Source organism: Phocoena sinus, chromosome 6, assembly GCF_008692025.1.
Source record: "Phocoena sinus isolate mPhoSin1 chromosome 6, mPhoSin1.pri, whole genome shotgun sequence".
Taxonomy (NCBI): domain Eukaryota; kingdom Metazoa; phylum Chordata; class Mammalia; order Artiodactyla; family Phocoenidae; genus Phocoena; species Phocoena sinus.
In genome coordinates, this window is record NC_045768.1 from 54,335,318 (window position 1) to 54,356,766 (window position 21,449).

General features: G+C 36.5%; 1 protein-coding gene across 7 annotated transcripts in view; it reads right to left on the minus strand.

The window, feature by feature from the left end:
- Positions 1-21,449, minus strand: part of RFX3 (regulatory factor X3) — a 290,721-nt gene that overhangs the window by 14,218 nt on the left and 255,054 nt on the right. For all 7 annotated transcript variants that reach the window (XM_032635923.1, XM_032635917.1, XM_032635924.1 and 4 more), the window contains 2 exons: positions 19,766-19,974; positions 9,738-9,891 (listed from right to left, as the gene is read on the minus strand). In XM_032635923.1, coding sequence (XP_032491814.1) covers positions 9,738-9,891; positions 19,766-19,974 — 363 coding nt within the window. The remainder of the gene's footprint in view (positions 1-9,737; positions 9,892-19,765; positions 19,975-21,449) is intronic.

The window sequence follows — 21,449 nt, forward strand, 5'->3', positions numbered from 1 at the left end:
CCTGTGACCCCAGACATAATACTCTTTGATCCTCAGGTTTCCACATATATGAAATAGACAGGGTTTAATGTCTTCAAGACTCAATTTTCAAATACTAAAGTCCTAGAATTCCATTTAACCCTAAAACCGTAAGAGGGTGATTTCAAAATGAAATGTCTCTAGCTGAGTGGGGCTACAAGGAGTACTGCTTCAGAATGGAAGTGTTCCTTAGGCTTTGACCTAAGGTTGTTGACACTATAACTTCAGTCTAGGGCTGAAGTTGAAGTCACTTGATGTACTGACCAAGCCATTTATGACTCAAGCAAATACCATGAGAAGGGCTGTCCTAAACAAGGATGGTGTGTGTGTGTATGTTTTGCACCTTTAGCGTAATGAGGATGATCACACAACCAGAAATAGCTGACGAGCTCAGATGAATGTCAACATGTAAACCTTGACCTAACCAACTGCTTCTCGCTCTGTTCTTCTAAGAAGTCAGTAAAGGAGTAAGAGCCTTTAAAGCAGTTCCTATAAAAGCAGGAAGGTTGTTCCCATGCAGATTTGGAAGTTCTTGACCCAATTCTAATCTTTCAACATTCTGTACTTAGCTTGAACTTTGTAATGTTCTGAACTTTACAAACCTTAGATAGCTGCACAATCTCCTATGATTTCAGTTCTATTAACCGAAGTTAGTAGAATCGATCACAAAAGGATTAGGTAGTGGCAACTATTTTGAATGTTTTTGATGGTGGAGAGAAACGTCTTGAAATTTCAATCATAAGGGATTTCAGAACATTATTATTTTCTTTAATGTCTTCCAAATGAGAACCAAATGAGTCAAAGCATTGTATTTAGCACTGGTACAGGATTTCACAACTGAGGAAAAATAACTGCTGACTTTAAAGTGATTTCTGATTTTAAAAAATTTGCAAGGCATGTTAATGCTCCAGTTAGTAAAATCTTGTGTTCCTTGTTTTTTTTTTTTTTTTTTTCTGGAAGTGGACTTTTCTATGTATTTCCAAATAGTTTTACTGAAGCCTGCTAAGATGGCTAAGATTTCTGCCCGTATGCTTCACAGCAAGGCAAATTCTGCCCTGTATTTGCTGTTGGCTCTACCCCTTCAGGCTAGCCAGCTATTCTGGCAACTTGCGCTGTTGGCTACTCTCTACCCGGGTAGCGTATTTTCATCATGATTCTGACTGTTCAGGCTTTTTTGTTGCCCTCTGTGCCCTGGGAACACAGTAATTTATCTACCTTTATATTGTTTCAAAATTTCTAAGAAGTGATATAAATGACTATGTATAAAATAGATAAGCAACAAGGATATATTTAGAGCACAGGGAAATATAGCCATTATTTTGTGATAACTTTAAATGGAGTATCATCTGTAAAAATACTGAATCGCTAGGCTGGATACCTGAAACTAATATAATATTGTAAATCAATTATACTTCAAGAAGAAAAACCTCTAAGAAGCACTCATGAGTGAGCACGCAGGTAGTGAAGAAGTAGGAATACAGGCCTTAGCTGCTTTTGAGGAGAAAAGTAATTTCAAAACCATTAAAATTTAATGCTACCATTAGGCCAAACTAGGAGGGGCCTCTGTCCTGAGCCCCACACCATGGAGAGCCCTGCTCTGCCTTTCCTGTGGCCATGGCCCTCCCCACAGACAAGGAGTCCACTGGGCCACGTGGATGTGCCCTCCTGGACCCTGTGTTTCACTCCTACCCCCAGACCATACTTCTGTTACCTGAGATCCCATAATTCCCTGCCTAAAGCCCCAAGTCCCCTTTCAGGCCTGTGCAGGTCTCTCCCTAAGTCCACCCATCAGAAGAAAGAAGGGAGAGCCAGTGCGGAGGTGCAGCTATTTGCAAAGGGCGGACAAAACCTGAACACTGGACTGAGGTGCCCACAGGCATGAGCACAGGCTCTTCACAATACAGGATAGGGAATGATACACAAGAGAAGTGGTCTAGGGGCCACAGGGTGGGCCATGGGTCAACTATGTCTATGTCACCATTTTCTGGCATGGAACTAGGAGGAGCCTAAGAATTTTAAATTTAAACCCAGCCTTCCAAGTTATTACCAAGATCTATTTACCCAAATGCTAGGGTTGGGCCTGGCAACATATCTTTTATGTAAATAAAACTATGGGCTGAAAAGAAAGAACCTTGGTGCTCTTAACTAAAGACAAGCTCCCACTGAGGCCACCTTCACTGTCTATCAGGAAAGCATGATATCAATTTATTATGTCAGAGGAGTACCTATTTTGATTATACCACTTCCCTTTTTTTTGGAAATTATTAACTGGAGAGACAAGGGTGGTGGAAGTGTGGAAACATGTTCTCTTTGTACCAAGCAGACCTTTACCACTAGGATGAATCAGATTTGAAGTGATGGAAGGATCATCACAACTGGCCCATATACTTGCTGAAAATCTCTCATACTTATGAAAGTATATTTTAGTATAGTGATGGTGAAAAGCAGAAAACAATTCCCGTGAATTGAGGAAATTACCCATCCCAAACAAGGACTATTTCTTTACCAGGAGGACCAGCAACCATCAACTTCACCTGTGTCTGAGCAAAAATACCAGAAAGACAATGGAAGGCCAGAGCCACTTGGGCTGGGCACAGGATGATAGAGCATGGCAAGGAGGCCAGCAGGGGGAGCTGTCATGCTTAATCTAGGCCAGGGAACGTTTCACCCCTAGTTGACTCTGAGGCTGGGCTACCAGGCTAACCTGTTGCTAAGCAAAGAGCCCAGTGGTGGACTTTGCTGAAGAGGACAGTGTGCCGAGTTTCCCTTCCTAACGTCTACAGTGATCATTTTAGTTCTTGAACAATGTCAAGAAATCCTGGATTTCTATTTTCTTCTCTTTTCCCACTTCCAAACACTTCAGGAAAACTAATCTCTAGTTGTAAGCACTTATGAAAACCCAACTTCATAACGGGGGTTCTCTGAAATACTGAAGGAGTACTCTGGGGAAAGGGAGCTCTTCTTGGTCTAGGAGCATTATTTTCCTGATATAGAAATCCAGTATGTCCATCATGAAATGAAATGAGAAGTTCTGTTAGTTGGTTGTCTGTCTTTCCATCATTCTTTTGTACTTCCTTCCTTGAATGAGTATTTTGGGGGCACCTATTGTGGGATTGTGTTTAGACCAGAGCTGTAAGCAAAACTCCATTCCCTGAAGAGGATGTGAGGAGAGGGTAGAGCCCAGAGCAAGCAGGGAAGGAAACCAAGTGGAGGAAGCTAATGAGCAGGGATCCCAGAGGGATAGGGTTGCAGCCCTGGGCTGCTGAGTCAATAGGTGCTTTGCTCACATGCAAGGAGAGTAAGGAACAGAATGATAAACCAGGAAAGAGGAGAAAAAAATACAGGAGAGCATCTACAGAGATAATTCTTAGGAACTTGGAGGATGAAGGTGGAGGAGAAAGGCTTTCCAGGGAGTCACTTTTATCATTTATTTTCAAGTTGTTAGAATTGTGCTAATGTAGAGGAGCAGATTTACAGCTAAAAGCAAACTGCAAATTCTAAAACCATAACTTTGATTTAGGTCTGTGGGTGGGTACAGAGGAGCTGAAGGGTGTAATTTGTTGTTGTTGTTGTCTTCTGGCAGATTTAGCCTTCCAACTGCAATTTGCTTAGACTAATATTCCATTTAGTTTGCATATTCTGAACATCTACTAACAAAACGTGGAAAGGGGAAGGGTGGTAGGACTATCAAGATGCATCCTGCAATGCAGAGGAAAGAAGCCTTGGAACAAAATAATGAAAGCTTTCATACCAGGCATCTGGTTTGTGCATGATTGCGAGTGTGCGGGCATTTGGGGGAGCTGTAAAGTACAGACAGAAATAAATTAGTCCCTATTCCGAAACTGTCTATAAACAATTTAGATGGTGAAAAATTAAAATGTGGATTGAACCGATTTGGCTACTTGGAGTGAGACAGCCCCGCTTCCTACAGTTAGCGCTACCGCTAGTTCTGATATTGGGCAACTTTCAACCTCTGTTTTCCTTATGGGTGAAATGGGGACACTAACATATCCCTTGTAAGGTTTTGGTGAATAGTACATAAAAATGTAAGACATTTAACAGAGTAGTTGTCACAAGACCAGTCTTCAATTAGAAAAATATTAATAAACAGTAAGCTTTGTTATAAAGAATAACTAATATAACTTTTGACAAGTATTCATTACACTTTTTAAGTTACTACTGTTCCAAGATGTTTTTTTTTTCCTGCAAATGATTTCAACTGTGATATGATTCATCCCTTTAAAAATATTCTATAACAAGTCTATTATTCAACAGGTACATTTTCAGTGTGTTCCCTAGTTGCACTAGAATGATGCTCACTGAAATCTATTTTTCATTAATTTGATTTTATCTTAAGCATCCGTGCATATTTACAATGGTTGTACTTCCATCAAATGGAACTTTTTCACTCAACTTTTATCCTAAAAGCTTGCCTGTGAATTATTATTGCTCTTCTCCAGTTTTTAAATTTTAAAGAGTTTTTTCCCCTTTCACTTCGAGTATATCAATTTTACTGAAGCCAAGACATTTTTCTTTTAACGGTAAACCCTTAAGAGTTCCTCAATTTTTTTTCCCTAAAAATATTACTAAAATATTATATTTTTAATATTGATATTCACAGCTGAGCAATTAAAGCAGATTTTGGTTCCTATTTTTATTTCAAAAAGTTGATTACAAAGATATAATATTAAGTATAATTAAATTATGATAAAGGCAATTTAAATATATTTAACACATTAAATATAAAAATGTTTGTCACAGAAAATCATTTTATGAAGCAATAAAAATTTGTAGATTCAGTGAATATATTAAGACTACATATATTTTAAAGAAATAAAGCATGTATGCCATTACCTTCTAAATATCCTTCAACTACTCATAAAATCCAAATAAAAGGATATTTTCTGCTCAATTTTCCTTGTCAGAGCTGTACAGAAAACCTTATGATTTTTAAAAAAATTTAACAGGTGAGCAAACAGATGCAACTTGTTTATTTTACTTTATTCCTACTCTTAAAAATTTCACCACTGCCAGAAACTCTATTGGCATATTTACAATATTTAAATAAAAATTCAAAAAACTGCATAAATCTTAGCAGTAAATAGTTTCCTTTTTATCATCTAGGCAAAAAATAATAATGAAACTTTGGAAATGCAAATGCTTTAAATAACTTACTGCTCAGTATTAATGTAGTAGCAGGCTGACGTTTAGAAGAAAACTCATGGTGGTGATGCTGTTTCATTTTGGGGTTCCATTACATGGTAGCCTTCATTTCAACAACTGAAATGTCAGTGCCACAGGGAATGTAAAAATAAAACTTGTATGTTTGTATACTGTGTTTATATGTAAAACATGATGTACTGGTCCCTCTTGCCTGCTCAAATAATGTAAATAATGTTAATTTTAAAACTCATTTATTGAATTCACATTAGTGAAAAGATGTATTAATTATCCTTAAGTTACTTTGAAAGGGAAACCTTTCCCTTTGCTTCTGGATCTATTTAGCTGCCTGACACCTCTCCCAAATACAGCACCTATAAAGGTAAAACAAATGTCCAATAAAGTTTGTGACTATTTTTCAGCTGTCCCTTTACTGATTTCTGAACTATTCTTATTCCAATCTCACCCCATCCTGCAGCAGGTAATAAGCATGGTAGATTAACAGCAACGGCTTTGGTGCCAGGCTGCTTGGTTTCAGAAACTGATTTTACAACCTAGTAGACTCTGTGTGACTGTGACTGGCTCTGTGTCTCATTTCATCATCCGTAAAATAGATTAAAAATAATATTCACTCACAAGTGAATATTATTCTTTAAGTATTCCTATATCCCTTTAATTTTCCTTTACAGCACTTATCAGAATTTATAGCTATGTAGTTATATGAACATTTAACAAATATGTATCCCCTACTAAAATATAAGTTCCTTGAATGCAGCATCAAAATCCATTTTGTTCACCACTACATCCTAAACATTATAAGGTTTGGTCTAGAGTAGATGCATAAGAAATATTTGTTAAATAAATGAATAAATTAATCTTAGAGATAAGTCTGAGAATCAACAAAAGTGAACACAATTTGCCCAAGATTATACTACCATAAATGACAGAACTGTAAGTAGAGTTTAGTTCTTCTGACTTAAAGTTCTCCATTATTTCCAGGCATTAAATCTTCGATAACACAAATCATACAAAGAATCACGCAATTAATATTACGTAGGTTCTAGAATGAAAAGTAAAAGTACAAATCAGAGAGAAAAAGAGCATCTAACGTAGTCTGGGGGAAATTGGGCCTCCTCGAGGAACTGATATTTAAGACATGAAGGAGTTAGAATGGGCAAGGAGAGTCAGGCAGAGGGCTCCAGGTAAAAGCACAGTTTACACAGTGGTCCAATGATGAGAAAAGCTTGGTGAATAAGAATAGAGAAAAGACTACTGTGATTGCAGCAGAAGGACCTGGAAGAGGGAGGGTGAGGTTGATCACAGAGACAGGGCCAGATCTTATACCAAGGAAAGACTTTTCTTCCTTAAGTAGAAGAAGAAAAAGCCACTAAAGGGTTTTAAGTGTGGATAACACAATCAGGTTTGCATTTTCATAAGATGATACTGACTGCACTATGGGAAGTTTGGGAAAGGGCAGACTTAGTAACTGGTTGGATATGCAGGTCAAGACAGAAAGATACATAAAGATGATGCTCACATATCCAACATGATCTACAGGGAGGGCACCATTTACTGAGAAAGGACCATTCGTAGATAGATCAAGAGCTTAATTTCATTAAGGGTATAATAAATTCTCAATAAATAGTGACAATTATTATTGTTTCTGTGGTGGTTGTTACTGATGATTGAAAACCACTTGCTGCAATTGAGGGTAATGGTGATTTTTATGGATTTCAATGGATTTTGGCCTGCGGTGTTGCTCCCATTATATACACAGGCACTTCCGGACTTGAGGTTTGGAAAGGGAGGTCATTTACGGAGCTAAGAATGCAGCTGAGGCTTGACACATGAAAGTCTTTTTTACCTCCAATCTCATTTCTAGGGTAGGCTTAGGATAACACGTGAGAGATGCATGAGAAAACAGCCTTCCTTTCCCTTGAATTTCCTTCTCCTTTTCCCAAGAATCAAGAAATTTTAGACATGATAATATGACCATGGCCAACAGGTCTATAATGGCCAATTGGTCTACGAGGCATCAATGTTTTAAGAGGAGATCAAGCCTGTAAAATTAGCTTTACTTGGCCTTGGCTGAATAATGGATGAGCATAGACAGCTCAAAGGATTTTCCTATAAATTGGGTAAGGAGATAGTAAGCAAAGAAATCAAGATGTATGCTTAGATCTTTGATCTTAGAGAAGGTATTTATTTATACCTTACTTTCTGATCTAGACTTTATTTATATTATATCTTTGAATCATGTGGCAATCTGTCTTATTCATTTACATTGTTTACTATAGTAAAAAAGAATGTCAATTAAATCATTAGAATGATTAGTTGGCAGTATAGACTATATAAGGCCATTTTAATACTGGTGAGCCAGTACTGCTTGTATTAGCATATGAGGAGGTTGCTAAGTCTTCACACTGTGTCACTGGCTCATGGCCACAGGCTTTGTTCCCTAGAGATGCAGGGGAAACAGAGATCACGCATCAGGATTAGCCACATGGTGTTAATGAGAATCGCTGTTTATCATTATCCTGGTTATCCTGTTAAAGAAGTCCTGGAGCATATGAGGTAGTTGCCAAATGTGTTAAATATACCAAAAGGCATGTCTATTTCAGAAGTTTTGAGCCCTGAGTTAAAAAATTTTATCGTCTTTAACCTACTTGCCAACTGGGCATTTTGCAACCAGGCATCTATAAGAGAACTAAGGAAAGAGGCACTGAGGGGAACTCAAATCTAAGAAAAGTCCAGATTGTTTTGGTCAATGATGAGGTCCTGCCTGTAAGTTAAAAGCTAAAATGAATCTTGCTTAATCTCACATACACATAATTGGCATCATTTAGGCGCAATCACCATTAAGAAACATACAAACACATATAGATCAGCATACAGCAAGGGATTTTAAAGAGGGAAAGAAGAATATTTTAACCAACTTTCTGAATAAAAGTCACATGTATTTTATTTATATTAGAATACTTATAAAGGTCCTTGAGGTATTTTAATATATTTTTAAATTTATACCTTTATCATCATATTTATTAAACTAGGAAAATCATCTAATATTTATTTTTACTTTTTTAATTTAAATAAGCACACACACATAGCTTAAAAGTGAACATGTCTTCTTGACTGCTTTGGGCAGCAATATGTAACATTGCCTAACCTGGCATAATCCAGCAAAATCTGGATTCAATCAAAACCCAGTTCAATACAACAAAGTGAGCCAGGGCTGAATCGTTTGTGCATGTGCATCTATCCCTCATTATATTAACCAGCCCTTGTGTATATTAACTTTAGCATTTTAGCTTTACGACATGTTGAAAATACATTTTGACACTATCCAGAAATTAAGAAGAAGAGAATTTTTTTCCTACACCTTTAGAGATTAGGAGCATGGGTATGAAAATCAGACTGAATATTCAAAACAGGTCTCCACTGTCTGCTAGCTATGTAACCCTTTAATCTCTCTGTGTCTTAGCTTTCTTCCTAAACCTCAGATTCTCATCTGTAAACAGGATAACGTAGCACCTATCTCAAAGAGTTGTTGTATGTGTTAAATGCTTTATTATACATAAGGGACGTAGGACTGTGTTTGGCACATAGTAAGTGCCCCCAAAATGTTAGCTACCAGTTTCATCATCATTGTTATTATCCTTCATTTTGTTCTTGGGCACCTGGAAAAAGAGTCTACAAAATACATATTTAACTTTTTCCTCTGAGTTCCTAGCCCTTAGCCTTATGAGAAGCATCAATCTTTCTTATTTTCCAGTCAATAAGGATGTTTTTTAAATTGAAGTATAGCTAATTTACAATATTGTGTTAGTTTCAGGTATACAACAAAGTGATTCGGTTATACATATATTTATATATGTATATATCTATAAACTTTTTTTCATTTCTTTTCCATACAGTTTATTACAAGATATTGGATCAAGTTCTCTGTGCTATATACAGTAAAACCTTGTTGCTTATCTATTTTATATATGGTAGTGTGCATCTGTTAATCCCATACCCCCCAATTTATCCCACCCCTGCTTTCCCTTTGGTAACCATAAGTTTGTTTTCTATGTCTGTGAGTCTGTTTCTGTTTTGTAAATAAATTCATTTGTACTATTTTTTTTAGATTCCACATATAAGTGATATCATATAATATCTGTCTTTCTCTGACTTAACTTCACTTGGTATGATAATTTCTAGGTGCATCCCTGTTGCTGCAAATGGCATTATTTCATTCTCTTTTATGGCTGAGTAATATTAAGGATTTTTTAAAGTTCAGTGATTCTCAAGATCTTCTTTTACATAGACACCTTTATAGCATATTTAAATATTCCATGTACTTTCACATGATATAATCGACAGTTTTAGAACCTTTGACTAAGAAAATATGTATGAACAGAGGGATTTAAGGACCCCCTGAAATAACCACACAGGCCCTCTGGGGTCCAAGACTCATTGGTTAGGAACCGTTGCTTCGACGATTAATACATTTGGATTAAAATAAAATTCAGATCTTTTTAGAAAGCCCTGTGGGTCATAGCTCTTTTAGCCTCTCTTACCTCACCCATGACCGCTATGGGTGTCTCTCCTGTTGCCTGAGCAACACGGTGTTCTACTAAGTAGAACATATACTCGTCGTAGAGCAGACGGATCAGGTGGAAGGAGCCAAAGCTAGCAGCACTGCGTAGGGTTAAGTCCCGAATAACCATTGAGCTGTTCCAAGAGAAAAGACACATATGCAGCCATTGTTAGTGAGCAGGATTAGAGTTCAATCTAATTTTCCTCTTAAAAGAAGTTAGAGGTCTAAAAGATTGGTATAGCACACAACCTGCCATGGAATAATTTCACTACTGAAAGCAGTTGGCTCAACTCTTTCAGAGTGGTAAATAGGTCACCTTCACTGAAACTTGATTAGATCCTTATTAGAGCTAGACAAGTATTAACTGGGAAAAACCATTTTACTGTCATAGGCAAGTCTTTTGATTCTATTAAATTCACAAAGGGGTCAGAATTGAATAAAAAATATTTTTGGAAGGCTGACAAATCATCACCATAAGAAAAAGCAACTCAAAGTGAAGGTCTTATTGATGACGCGTAAACACTGTGTCAGTATCTCTCAAAGATAACGACCTCTGGGGTACGCTGTGAGAAAAACATGTATTTGACCAAGTTTACAAAATATACTAAGCAGGGACTTCCCTGGTGGGGCAGTGGTAAGGAATCCGCCTGCCAATGCAGGGGACATGGGTTCTGTCCCTGGTCCAGGAAGATACCACATGCCTCGGAGCAACTAAGCCCGTGAGCCACAACTACTGAGCCTGCGCTCTAGAGCCTGTGAGCCACAACTACTGAAGACCGTGCGCCTAGAGCCCGTGCTCCGCAATGAGAAGCCACCGCAGTGAGGAGTCCGCACACTGCAACGAAGAGTAGCCCCCGCTCACCACAACTAGAGAAAGCCCAAGCACAGCAACGGAGACCCAACACAGCCAAAAATAAATAAATAAATTTATCTTTAAAAAAGTGTGTATATATGTGTGTGTATATATATATATATATATATATATATATATACACACGCACACACACACACACACACACACACACTAAGCAATGCTCCCAAATGTGGCAATGTAGAATGTAGGCAGTTATGTACAGGGATCCCTGCAAGTTCTGTTGGAAGGTAAGTTTATTAAGTGATTCTAGTTCCTTACTGATTTCCATTAAATTAAATTAAGGTGATTTTTCCATTAGAAATAGCATAATAAAATCAATTAAGAAATGCATAACTTTGAAAAATATGAATGTTTAATTTATAAAATACCAAAATCTGAACCATATTATTAATGAAATACTAACAATACACTCTATTATACTCAAAATGTAAGTGAATCAAAATAAAATTTTGGCCTCATTGAAGACATGTCAATTATTAAGCTTGTCCATGCACTTCAAATCTCTTTAATATTTCTATCTTAGAATCAGGGTAGGATGTGTGTGTGTGTGTGTGTGTGTGTGTGTGTGTGTGTGTGTGTGTGTGTTTCTCCTCACTTTCATTTAGTGTCCTTTTCTAGAGATTTCTGTCCTATGCAAACTAAAACAGGCATTATATTCTCTGATAGGAGGAGATAGAATCTCACAAATGTATGGGCTGATATTCCTAGGCCTTATTTTGCAATGAAGAATTGTAAAATGCCAGACAGATGGAAAAACAGAAGACTACATTTCTGTTTCATTTTCAACCTTATTTATATAGAGGCTAGTAATATATCAAATTCTACACATTCAACTTGGCAAGTGACAGATCATCCTTGTACATCTAAAACTCTAAAGCCCTGGATCCTGATCCTGGCTCTTCATTAATTCACTATCAATCTCAAAAAAAAAATCATTTCCATGAGAGTGTTTTTCCTTTTGGGTGAAAGTGAAAGCAGTACTTTTGGTCTTACCTAATTTGCGTGATGATTTCAAGGACAAAATGTGTTAAAGGTTGTGAAACAGACTTATGAATGAATAGAACAAGACTCAAATATAAGTGATTATGATCCTAATACACAAAACAGGATGAGCTGAGCTTCTGACTCTCATTTGGCTACGGCAGCAAGAACAGGTGTTACTATATGATGACGGCAGATGTCTCTCATTCTGTGGATCTATTTACTAAACAGAAAAAAAGCATGGGTTTGGAGTTAGATCCATGTTAACCACCATGTGATCTTGATTGTGAGTATGTCATTCAACATTTAAAGGTTCAAGATTAGCCTGAGAGTCAAATGAGATAATGTACGTGAAATCTTAAGCAAAACTACCTATTACTATACTATTCCATATGTTGGAGTTAATAATATACTCATTATCATAAAAAGCAGTACTGGTGAATGAGTCCTTAGAGTCAAATACTTTAATGAATACCTTAAGTTTGGAACTCTATAAGAGAATCACTAAAAATAAATTAACACTTTCACTTATATGTCAAAGATATAATGACAAAATTCTGTTATAATTCGATGCATGCTTTTCCCAAAACTCAGTAACACATCACCTATTCATAAAAATAATTATTATAAATTTAATAGCTATTGAAATTAAACTTTATTTTCCTATGGAACAAATTTTAACAGGCAGAGAATCCTCTACTTTAAAAAGAAAAAGCAAAAACAACATAAAAATAACAATAAAAAGTTGCCTAACATTTTTACATATATCCAAATTTGATCACGTGAAGTAAATAATTTTGAAAAATTAAATAATATGGGGTGGAATATTCACTCCTAAGTACACATCTCTTGCTGAAGAAAGACAGCAGCTATTTAAAATACTGCCTGGAGAAGACTAATGGCTAACAAGTATACAAAATATGACTAATCTTATTCAAAATTAAAAGAAATGTAAATTAAAGGTAAGATACCATATATCATCTATTATACTATAAGACATTAAAAGATCAGTGTTGGAGAGGGTATGGGGAAAGAACTCTCATTTGCTGTTTCTACAAGCATAAATTCACAAAACATTTACGAAGGGAAATTTGGCAACACATGTCGAAACTAAAAATGCACAAATGCTTTCACCTAGTAGTGTTTTCTAGTTGTTGTTTTTACAAAATACAAGCAGGCTATCTCTCTCTCTGACAATGTTTTTTTTTTTTTTTAACATCTTGATTGGAGTTTAATTGCTTTACAATGGTGTATTCGTTTCTGGTTTATAACAAAGTGAATCAGCTATATGTATACATATATCCCCATATCCCCTCCCTCTTGCGTCTCCCTCCCACCCTCCCTATCCCACCCCTCTAGGTGGTCACAAAGCACAGAGCTGATCTCCCTGTGCTTCCCAGTAGCTATCCATTTTACCTTTGGTAGTGTATACATGTCAATGCTACTCTCTCACTTTGTTCCAGTTTACCCTTCCCCCCTGCCCATCTCCTCAAGTCCATTCTCTACATCTGAGTCTTTATTCCTGTCCTGCCCCTAGGTCCATCAGAACCATTTTTTTTTTTTTTTAGATTCCATATATATGTGTTAGCATATGTTGTTTTTCTCTTTCTGACTTACTTCACTCTGTATGACAGCCTCTAGGTCCATCCACCTCATTACAAATAATTCAATTTCGTTCCTTTTTATGGCTGAGCAGCGTTGCTTTACAAAGCTGTGTTAGCCTTCGCTGAACAACAAAACGAATGGGACATACACATACAGATATCTCCTCCCTTTTAGACTTCCCTCCCATTTAGGTTATCACAGTGCACTAGGTGAGTTCCCTGTGCTATACAGCATGTTCCCATCAGTTATCCATTTTATACATAGCATCAATAATGTATATGTGTCAATCCCAGTCTCCCAATTCCTCCCACCCCACCCCTTTCCCTCTTGGTATCCATACATTTGTTCTCTACGTCTGTTTCTCTATTTCTGCTTTGCAACTAAGATCATCTATGTCATTTTTCTAGATTCCACATATATGCGTTATTATACAATATTTGCTTTTCTCTTTCTCACTTCACTCTGTATGAACAATCTCTAGGACACTCCCTAGGTCCATTCACGTCTCTACAAATGATCCAATTTCATTCCTTTTTATGGCTGAGTAATATTCCATTGTGTGTATATATATATATATATATGTGTGTGTGTGTGTGTGTATATATATATATATATATATATATATATGTACCACATCTTCTTTATCTATTCCTCTGTCGATGGACACTTAGGTTGCTTCCATGTCCTGACTATTGTAAATAGTGCTACTGTGAACACTGGGGTGCATGTGTTTTTTTGAATTATGGTTTTCTCTGGGTATATGCCCAGTAGTGGGATTGCTGGGTCATATGGTAGTTCTATTTTCAGTTTCTTTAAGGAACCTCCATACTGTTTGCCATAGTGGCTGTATCAATTTACATTCCCACCAACAGTGTATGAGGCTTCCCTTTTCTCCACACCCTCTCCAGCATTTACTGTTTGTAGATTTTTTGATGATGGCCATTCTGACTGGTGTGATCACCTAGCAGTTCTAATTCTAGAAATTTACACAAATAAGCAAAGATAGTTTTAATTGCAGCAATATTTATACTGGTGAGAAAATAGGGGGCAACACTAAATATCCATTTGTAGGATACTAAGTAAAAAAAAATGGTTCATTCATATATGTAAATTTATATAAAAGTTTAAAGAAATGAGGGAGAGTACACACATAGGCAGTAACTTGGAAAGATGTCAATGATATAATGTTAAGTGCAAGAACTAAAAAGTATAATATGAGCCCATTTAACATAGAAACTATCGATATAATTCTTTAAAAAAATCCTACCCCTAAATAAATGGGAATGTTTAATACTTTATTATAAGCATCGAGATAGCACACTTCATTAAAATAGTATTAGTCACCTTAAAAAGTACAAATTTATTTCAATTTATCTGAAGATAAATGTGCAACTTTATACAAAGATAATCGTTACAGTATTTTTTATAATTGTATCACAGGACCAAAAACCACCTAAATGCTCAAGAATAAGACACAAACGGGATGTTTAAATTATGTATGAGACATACACAAAATGAAATACTGTGAGGACATTAAAAAGTATGTTTCTTTTTTTTTTTTTTTTTTTTTTTTTTTTTTGGCGGTACGCGGGCCTCTCACTGTTGTGGCCTCTCCCGTTGCAGAGCACAGGCTCCGGACGCGCAGGCTCAGCGGCCATGGCTCACGGGCCCAGCCGCTCCGCGGCATGCGGGATCTTCCCGGACTGGGGCACGAACCCGCGTCCCCTGCATCGGCAGGCAGACCCTCAACCACTGCGCCACCAGGGAAGCCCAAAAAGTATGTTTCTTAAGATATGCTTAAGGTACAATGTTAAATGAAAAATGTTAAGGGAAAAATACAGATAATAAACTCTGATAAACAACTGGATCTCAATTTTATATAACACTGAAAGAAAGCATTTTACCAGTAGTTATTTCTGGGTAGTAAAATTATGGATGATTTAAGTTTATTCTTTTTATAGCATTTGCATTTCCCAGATTTTCTAAAGTGAGTATATACTAATTTCATAATCCAAAAATTGTTTGTTTTAAAAAGAAGATATTCATTGTAACATAGAAGAATCGTGGGCCGGTTGAATGTCAATCAATCTTTGCAGGGATAAATATCACAGATATAGAATGAATTATATGTATATTTCAAAATTCAACTTTTAGGGCTTTATATTATATTTCCCTTAAAATAATGTAAATGACTAAGAAGAATATTCATACTGAGTAGCTTTCTGATATTATTAAACAAAATGCAAAGTCAATTTTTTTATTCCAAGAAAATTCATACTCATTCATTCAATAGATATTTATTGTGTTCCTACTCTGTGCCAGGGTCTTGTTCTAGAGCAAGTCAGACAAAAATTTGGCTTCAACAGAGCTCACATTCTAGTAGGACAGACAGCTGATAAAAACAGAGTAGATATAAAATATAAAGTTAGGTAGTGATTAAACCCTATGAAAAACAATAAGTCATGTTAAGAGATTGGCGAGTGATGGGTGCCGGCACTTTAAGTTAGGGTGTCAGGAAAACTCTTTTTGAGGAGGTGATATCTTGAGCAGAACCGAGACTGAAGTGAAGGAGTGAGCCGTGTGAACATGTGAGCTTTCCTGGCAGAAAGGAGAGCAAATACAGAGACTGAGGCAGAACTATGTTTGTTTTATTCCAAGGACAGCCCAGAGGCTAGTGTGGCTGGAGGACGTGAGCAAAGAGAATACACGGTGGGACCTGGAGGTCACTAGCAGCTGGACCATGTAGGGTCTTATAGGCCATGCTAAGGCTTTTGGATTCTATTTGACAGCTGGGCAATCACCGTATTTCAGCATAAAGTACACATGTAATAGTAAATTCTGTTGGAAAATTAAAAAAAAAAAAGGGTGCTGACCTTCAGTTATAATACCTAGTTATTTTTAAAAATACTGATAAGCATGCTAAGAAATTATTGTCATATGTTTAGAAAAGAATCAGTTGAATTATATTATTAATGCTATGTCTGCTTCATGCTCTCTGTGTTGGGCTTCTGCCCTACAAGCCAAGTATCAAATGACACAATTAACAGTTTAATTGGAAACCTATTGTCTGATTCAGACTTCTGTAAGATATGTTGCAAAATTGACTCCACTGAATTTCATGTTGCTAAGTTACCATGAATTCAACTCCTTTTAAAATCAGAGTTATAAATGTTAATTATTTTATAATGGATGAGAAATACCTTTGTGTATTTATCTTTATAACTCATGGTGTGGAAAATGAAACATATCCCCAAACACATGATACTCAATCCACCTCTTTATGTATTTGGGGATACATCACACCCTTCCAAAGAAGAAAGATGAGAACGTCGCACCTGTGACCACCCCCCCCCCTACCGTGAACTCTCTTCTCAAACAGTGCTTATAGCTGATCCTGAGAGTATTACTTTTTGGAAGATTTATATATTGTTCAATTGTAGGCAAACTAGGTTCTCTGTGCCCCCTTTCAAGTCACTGTATCGAAGCTATAAATTTCATTTTTAAAAATGGGATACTTGGTTGACCCTCAGGGTGACCCTGAGGAATTCTGTGTTCCGTTATCCACAAAACACACAAGCTGAGAAATGGCCCACTTAACTTCTACATTTCTGCCCAAGAAAGGTGGTGATATTTTTTCCACCTCTCAGGGAGCCAGCAGTAGTCATTCAAAGCCAGGTTAGGCAAGGAGAGACCCCCGTTTGGAGCAGAGGGTGTTTGCAGCAACATGTCAACTGCTGCTATCATGATTCCCTGCCAGTCCATTTCTTTATTTGTATGCATATAAATATATACATAGAATTTTAGAAATTATGAGATTAATCAACTTCAGAAAATGAAGGGTTGACATATGTGACTGCCAAATTCTTTTTTTTTTTTTTTGCCAAATCTTATTAAAAAAGCCAAAAACATTAAAAAAAATACTCTGTAATTCTGCTTCTGTTTGTGAATGCAGTTCTCATTACTCAATATGTTCTTATGCCTTGGTAAAAAACAGGTCAAATTTTAGAGGCTCTTAAGTTTCTAAGTTATTGACTTCGCCTACCAGCAGGAGGTATGCATCTGTCTGAAAATGCCTTTCCTTCTGTGGCCCTTAAGTATACGCCTTCAAGACTTCTTGAAATGAAAATAATAACCATAATAGTGCCTAACAATAACAAGCCAACTATCCCCAACTGAGGGAGGACAGAAGGCAGGCAAGTGATGATCTACTGGGTTTGTATATCTGCAGAGAACAAGAAATACAAGTAAGTAATTTTCTGTCAAGATACCTGCAACAAATCTCTGTGGAGACAAAGGCTCCGGGAGTGTATTTCTAAAATGATATCAACTAAACATAGAAAAAAAAGTCCTCAGGAAGGAGTAAGGGCAAGTCTGATGTAATGACATAAGAAAGCAGTAAGAAGAAAAAAAAAAAAACCCTTGCTTTTTTCTGATATAGAGGATGCATTCTGCTTTTGGTCATATAGGTTTTGGAACAACAGCTAGTATAACTGCTGTTTCATCATTAATGAAGCACATATACCATCTATATGATTTTCTGAGGAAAAAAAATGGATGAAATCAACTTGCAAGCAAATGGGAAAATATCTGAAATCTTCTTAAGAAATGTTCCCAAATTAAAAATTTGAATTCTACTATTAATACTACTATTTCTACATCTACTTTGAGAATACTGTGATAATGTTTTCCAAATCTTCCCCATATATCAAAGGGAAACTCATATCATCAACACATTGCTCACTGATACCCAGATCTAAACCTAGGACTGGCTTTAATGAAGCATATCAGTGGGTCGCAGAGTTAGACAGCACCATAATAAGGTGCTTTTCAAATCATATGGACTAAAAGCACTAAATATATGAGAGACAGAACCGTGGAATTATTCCGTCCCCAAAACAAAAACAAAACAACAACACAAAACTGGTAGACTTTCTTTCACTGCATTTAACCCTGGGCTAGACACTAGATAACGGTTTTCAGGATGTAAGGATAATTTAACTCCTAATTAAACATATACAGTGAATCTACACCTCTACTTCAGTTTAAGAAATAAGAATTGGACCAAATCAGTTGAGAAAGAAAGAAGTCACAATAAAAACCAAGCAACTACCATCATAATTAAAAGATCTCTGGTTCCATCTTTATCAAGGTGGTCAAAACAAGATGGAAATCCTGTAATTTGGGCTTACTGGGTTCAGAATTTCTACTAGTCTCTAAACTCTGCTACTTCTTTCTATACCTTCTCTCCTCACAACTGCTTTGGACTCACCACTGAGGTCCAGATGATGACCATAGGGTACTCATAGCCACAGTCAGTGGTATGTCCTGTAGTCACTACTTTGATAAGCGCATGGTTGCACAGGAACTAAATTAGGGACTGCCTAAACCTCAAAGTAGACATGGCTTTTCGGCCCGAGCCAGTGAGGCCACCGTTATCTAAAGAAGCAAAGAAATGAACTCCCATCACAAGAATAAATTCCAGGGTCAAAAATATGACTTATGTAACTTAGCTTAAGGAATGGAACTCTGTCAATTCCATCCTATGTCATATATATAGTATATATGCCAACTCACACAGGTTCTGTTTTTTAACCCCTGGTGTAGACCTATGGTCAATGGTTCACCCCAACATTTGATATTATATATCAAGTAATCTTTCTCTGCTGGGGTTCTTCTATGTCTAGAAAAACATACATTTACATATATATATATATATATATATATATATATATATATATATATATCCTTTTAGTCAAAAAGTGATTCACTTTGTATTACTAGATTATTCGATACTAAACTGGCTATGCATTAGAATCACCAGGAGTAAGCTTTTTGAAAAAAAATTTCTGATTATCCCTACTCCTAATCACTACTTTCTAACCACCACGATTTTGATTCAGTAGTTTTTGGGAGATACCTAGTTTTGTTTTGTTCTTCTTTCCACTAATTCTGAGGTGCAGCTAGGTTTGAAAACAATTGTAATTGATCAAATTAAGAAATTAACTAGGTGGTTCTGAGTATGCATCTGAACTGCCTGGATGATACTTTAAAAAGCACAGATTGCTGGGCCTCCCCTCTGCAGTTTCTGATTCAGGTACATTTTGGGGAGGGGTCTGAAAATATGCATTTCTAATGTGTTTCCAAGCAATAGTGATGCTACTGGTCTAGCGAACCAGTTTGAGAATCCCTGAACTAGAGAAGAAGAAGAGTGGTGGTAAGGGCTCAAGAAAGAAGACTAAAATAATACACGTTTGCCAGAAGGAGGACTGTAGTCCTTTTCTGACTGTTGCTAAACATCTTATCTACACTGGGATCTCAGATGTTCCCATCTGAGAACTTCTAGGGCTTTGAATAAGAGCCTTTCTTTTCCTAGCAGGAATTTTATTTCCATAAGCTTCCTGGTACAATCCCATGATGCTGTAGTCATGAGTTGGGTTGAAGATAATCACAACACGGAGTTTCTGCAAACTAAAGTCTTCCTTTCTTTGCTTTTTTTCTGAGAAGCACGTACATACATAATTGCAGAATAGGAAAAATTGAGACGATACCTGTAGAAAGACCATTTTAGCAGAAACTGCCTGGCAGCTTTAGGAAAACTGGGTCTTCCTTCATAGGGTTTCAGTGCTTGCATCATCACATTGTCAAGCCATGCAGCCCACTGCTCCAGGGTGCTCTGCTGCTGAAGAGTCATCTTGAAGTCTGTTTCTAGTCTCTGAACCATGTTGTCATCACACTGACATACCCAGGAAGCCTGCTCCTGGGACAGCACACAGAAAGCAAAGAAAAAGTTCAACTCAGCACCTTTTCATTGAGTGTCGGCACACAAACCATAGGCAAAAATGGCAAATTATATTGAAAGCGTAAAACAATTAAATGAATTAAGAAAATGAAGGACTACTTGTCAGTTATTAAGGAAACTAACATCGCCTTTGTGCATGAACAAGTGATGTGACATAAAAGCATGACTTGGTTTTTCTACATTAACTAGTCTGTGTGAAAGACTAAAATATATGATTACTTAAGAAAAACAGGAGCCTGAACCTACAGTATGAGGCGTCTTTCTTTAGTTTTTACTCCCTCTCTTTTTTCTCCCAATCAGATAAAACTTTAAAGCCAATTCATTTGAAAAGATTTAGCGTAAGTCAGATGGATAAATAGATTCAATTGGCCAAAAGTGGTCCCTCAGGATTAAAACAAAAACTAACACTGAATGATACAAGGTAGAAGTATATGCTATATGAGTTTTATGGATAAGAAACTGAAGTCTCAAGGGCTACAGAGGCAAGGCTATGAATGCAAATTAATTCACAGAACCGAAAACAACAACAACAAAAATACTGTTGAGAAAATGTAGGAAGGCTACCTGCCAAGAAATTTGATCACTATAGTTTTCCTTCTGGTTCTGACAGGAAAGTTTCATGTTTGGTAACAGCAATGAAAACAGGAACTTCTAAAGTTAATTTTCAATGGCTGCCATAAGTTTTACAATGTTTCTAGTGCTATGTTGTATTTTAACATTAAAAAAATACTATACTCTTAAGGTCAGAATACAATTATTTGGTAATATAATATCTGAGTAAGGACATGGATGATAACATAGGGCCTGAATCAGCTAAACTGACTTCAAGCAATTCATTTAATCTGCGTGGGCCTCATTTTCCCCAAGCATAACATTAGAGAAATGAAATGTGACAAGAATTTTTAAACTGGGTTCACTGTGTCCAGATAATATTTTCACAATAGATTTCTGTGGAGGGGTGTCTGTGAAGGTCCTGATTCTATGTCTAAAACATTGTGAATATGTATGTATTTTTCTGAAAAGTGTCTACAGCTTTCAATCTACCCGTTCTCAGAGGACACATTTATTCAAATCAACCATTTCAACTAAATAAACCCCTAATCTCTACCCTCTGGTTCCAGCACCTCTCCTGGCCCTACAGACTTTAAGAGACATTTCAACTGGGAGGTACTTCAAATATAAAATGCCCAAACTCAATTCATTTTATTTCTTCAGGGAAACCTAGGGTTTCTTCTACATTCCCAGCTGACGATACCATCTACTATCCTTCTTTCTCTTATCTAATTAGTAATAGTCTTTCCGAATTTACCTCCTAAATATCACTTTTAAGTATTTTAAGTACACACAATGATTATTAAAAATTGAAAATACAAATAAACAAAAAGGAACAAAATATTAAGAATATCTAAAACGCCAACATTAAGAGATAACTA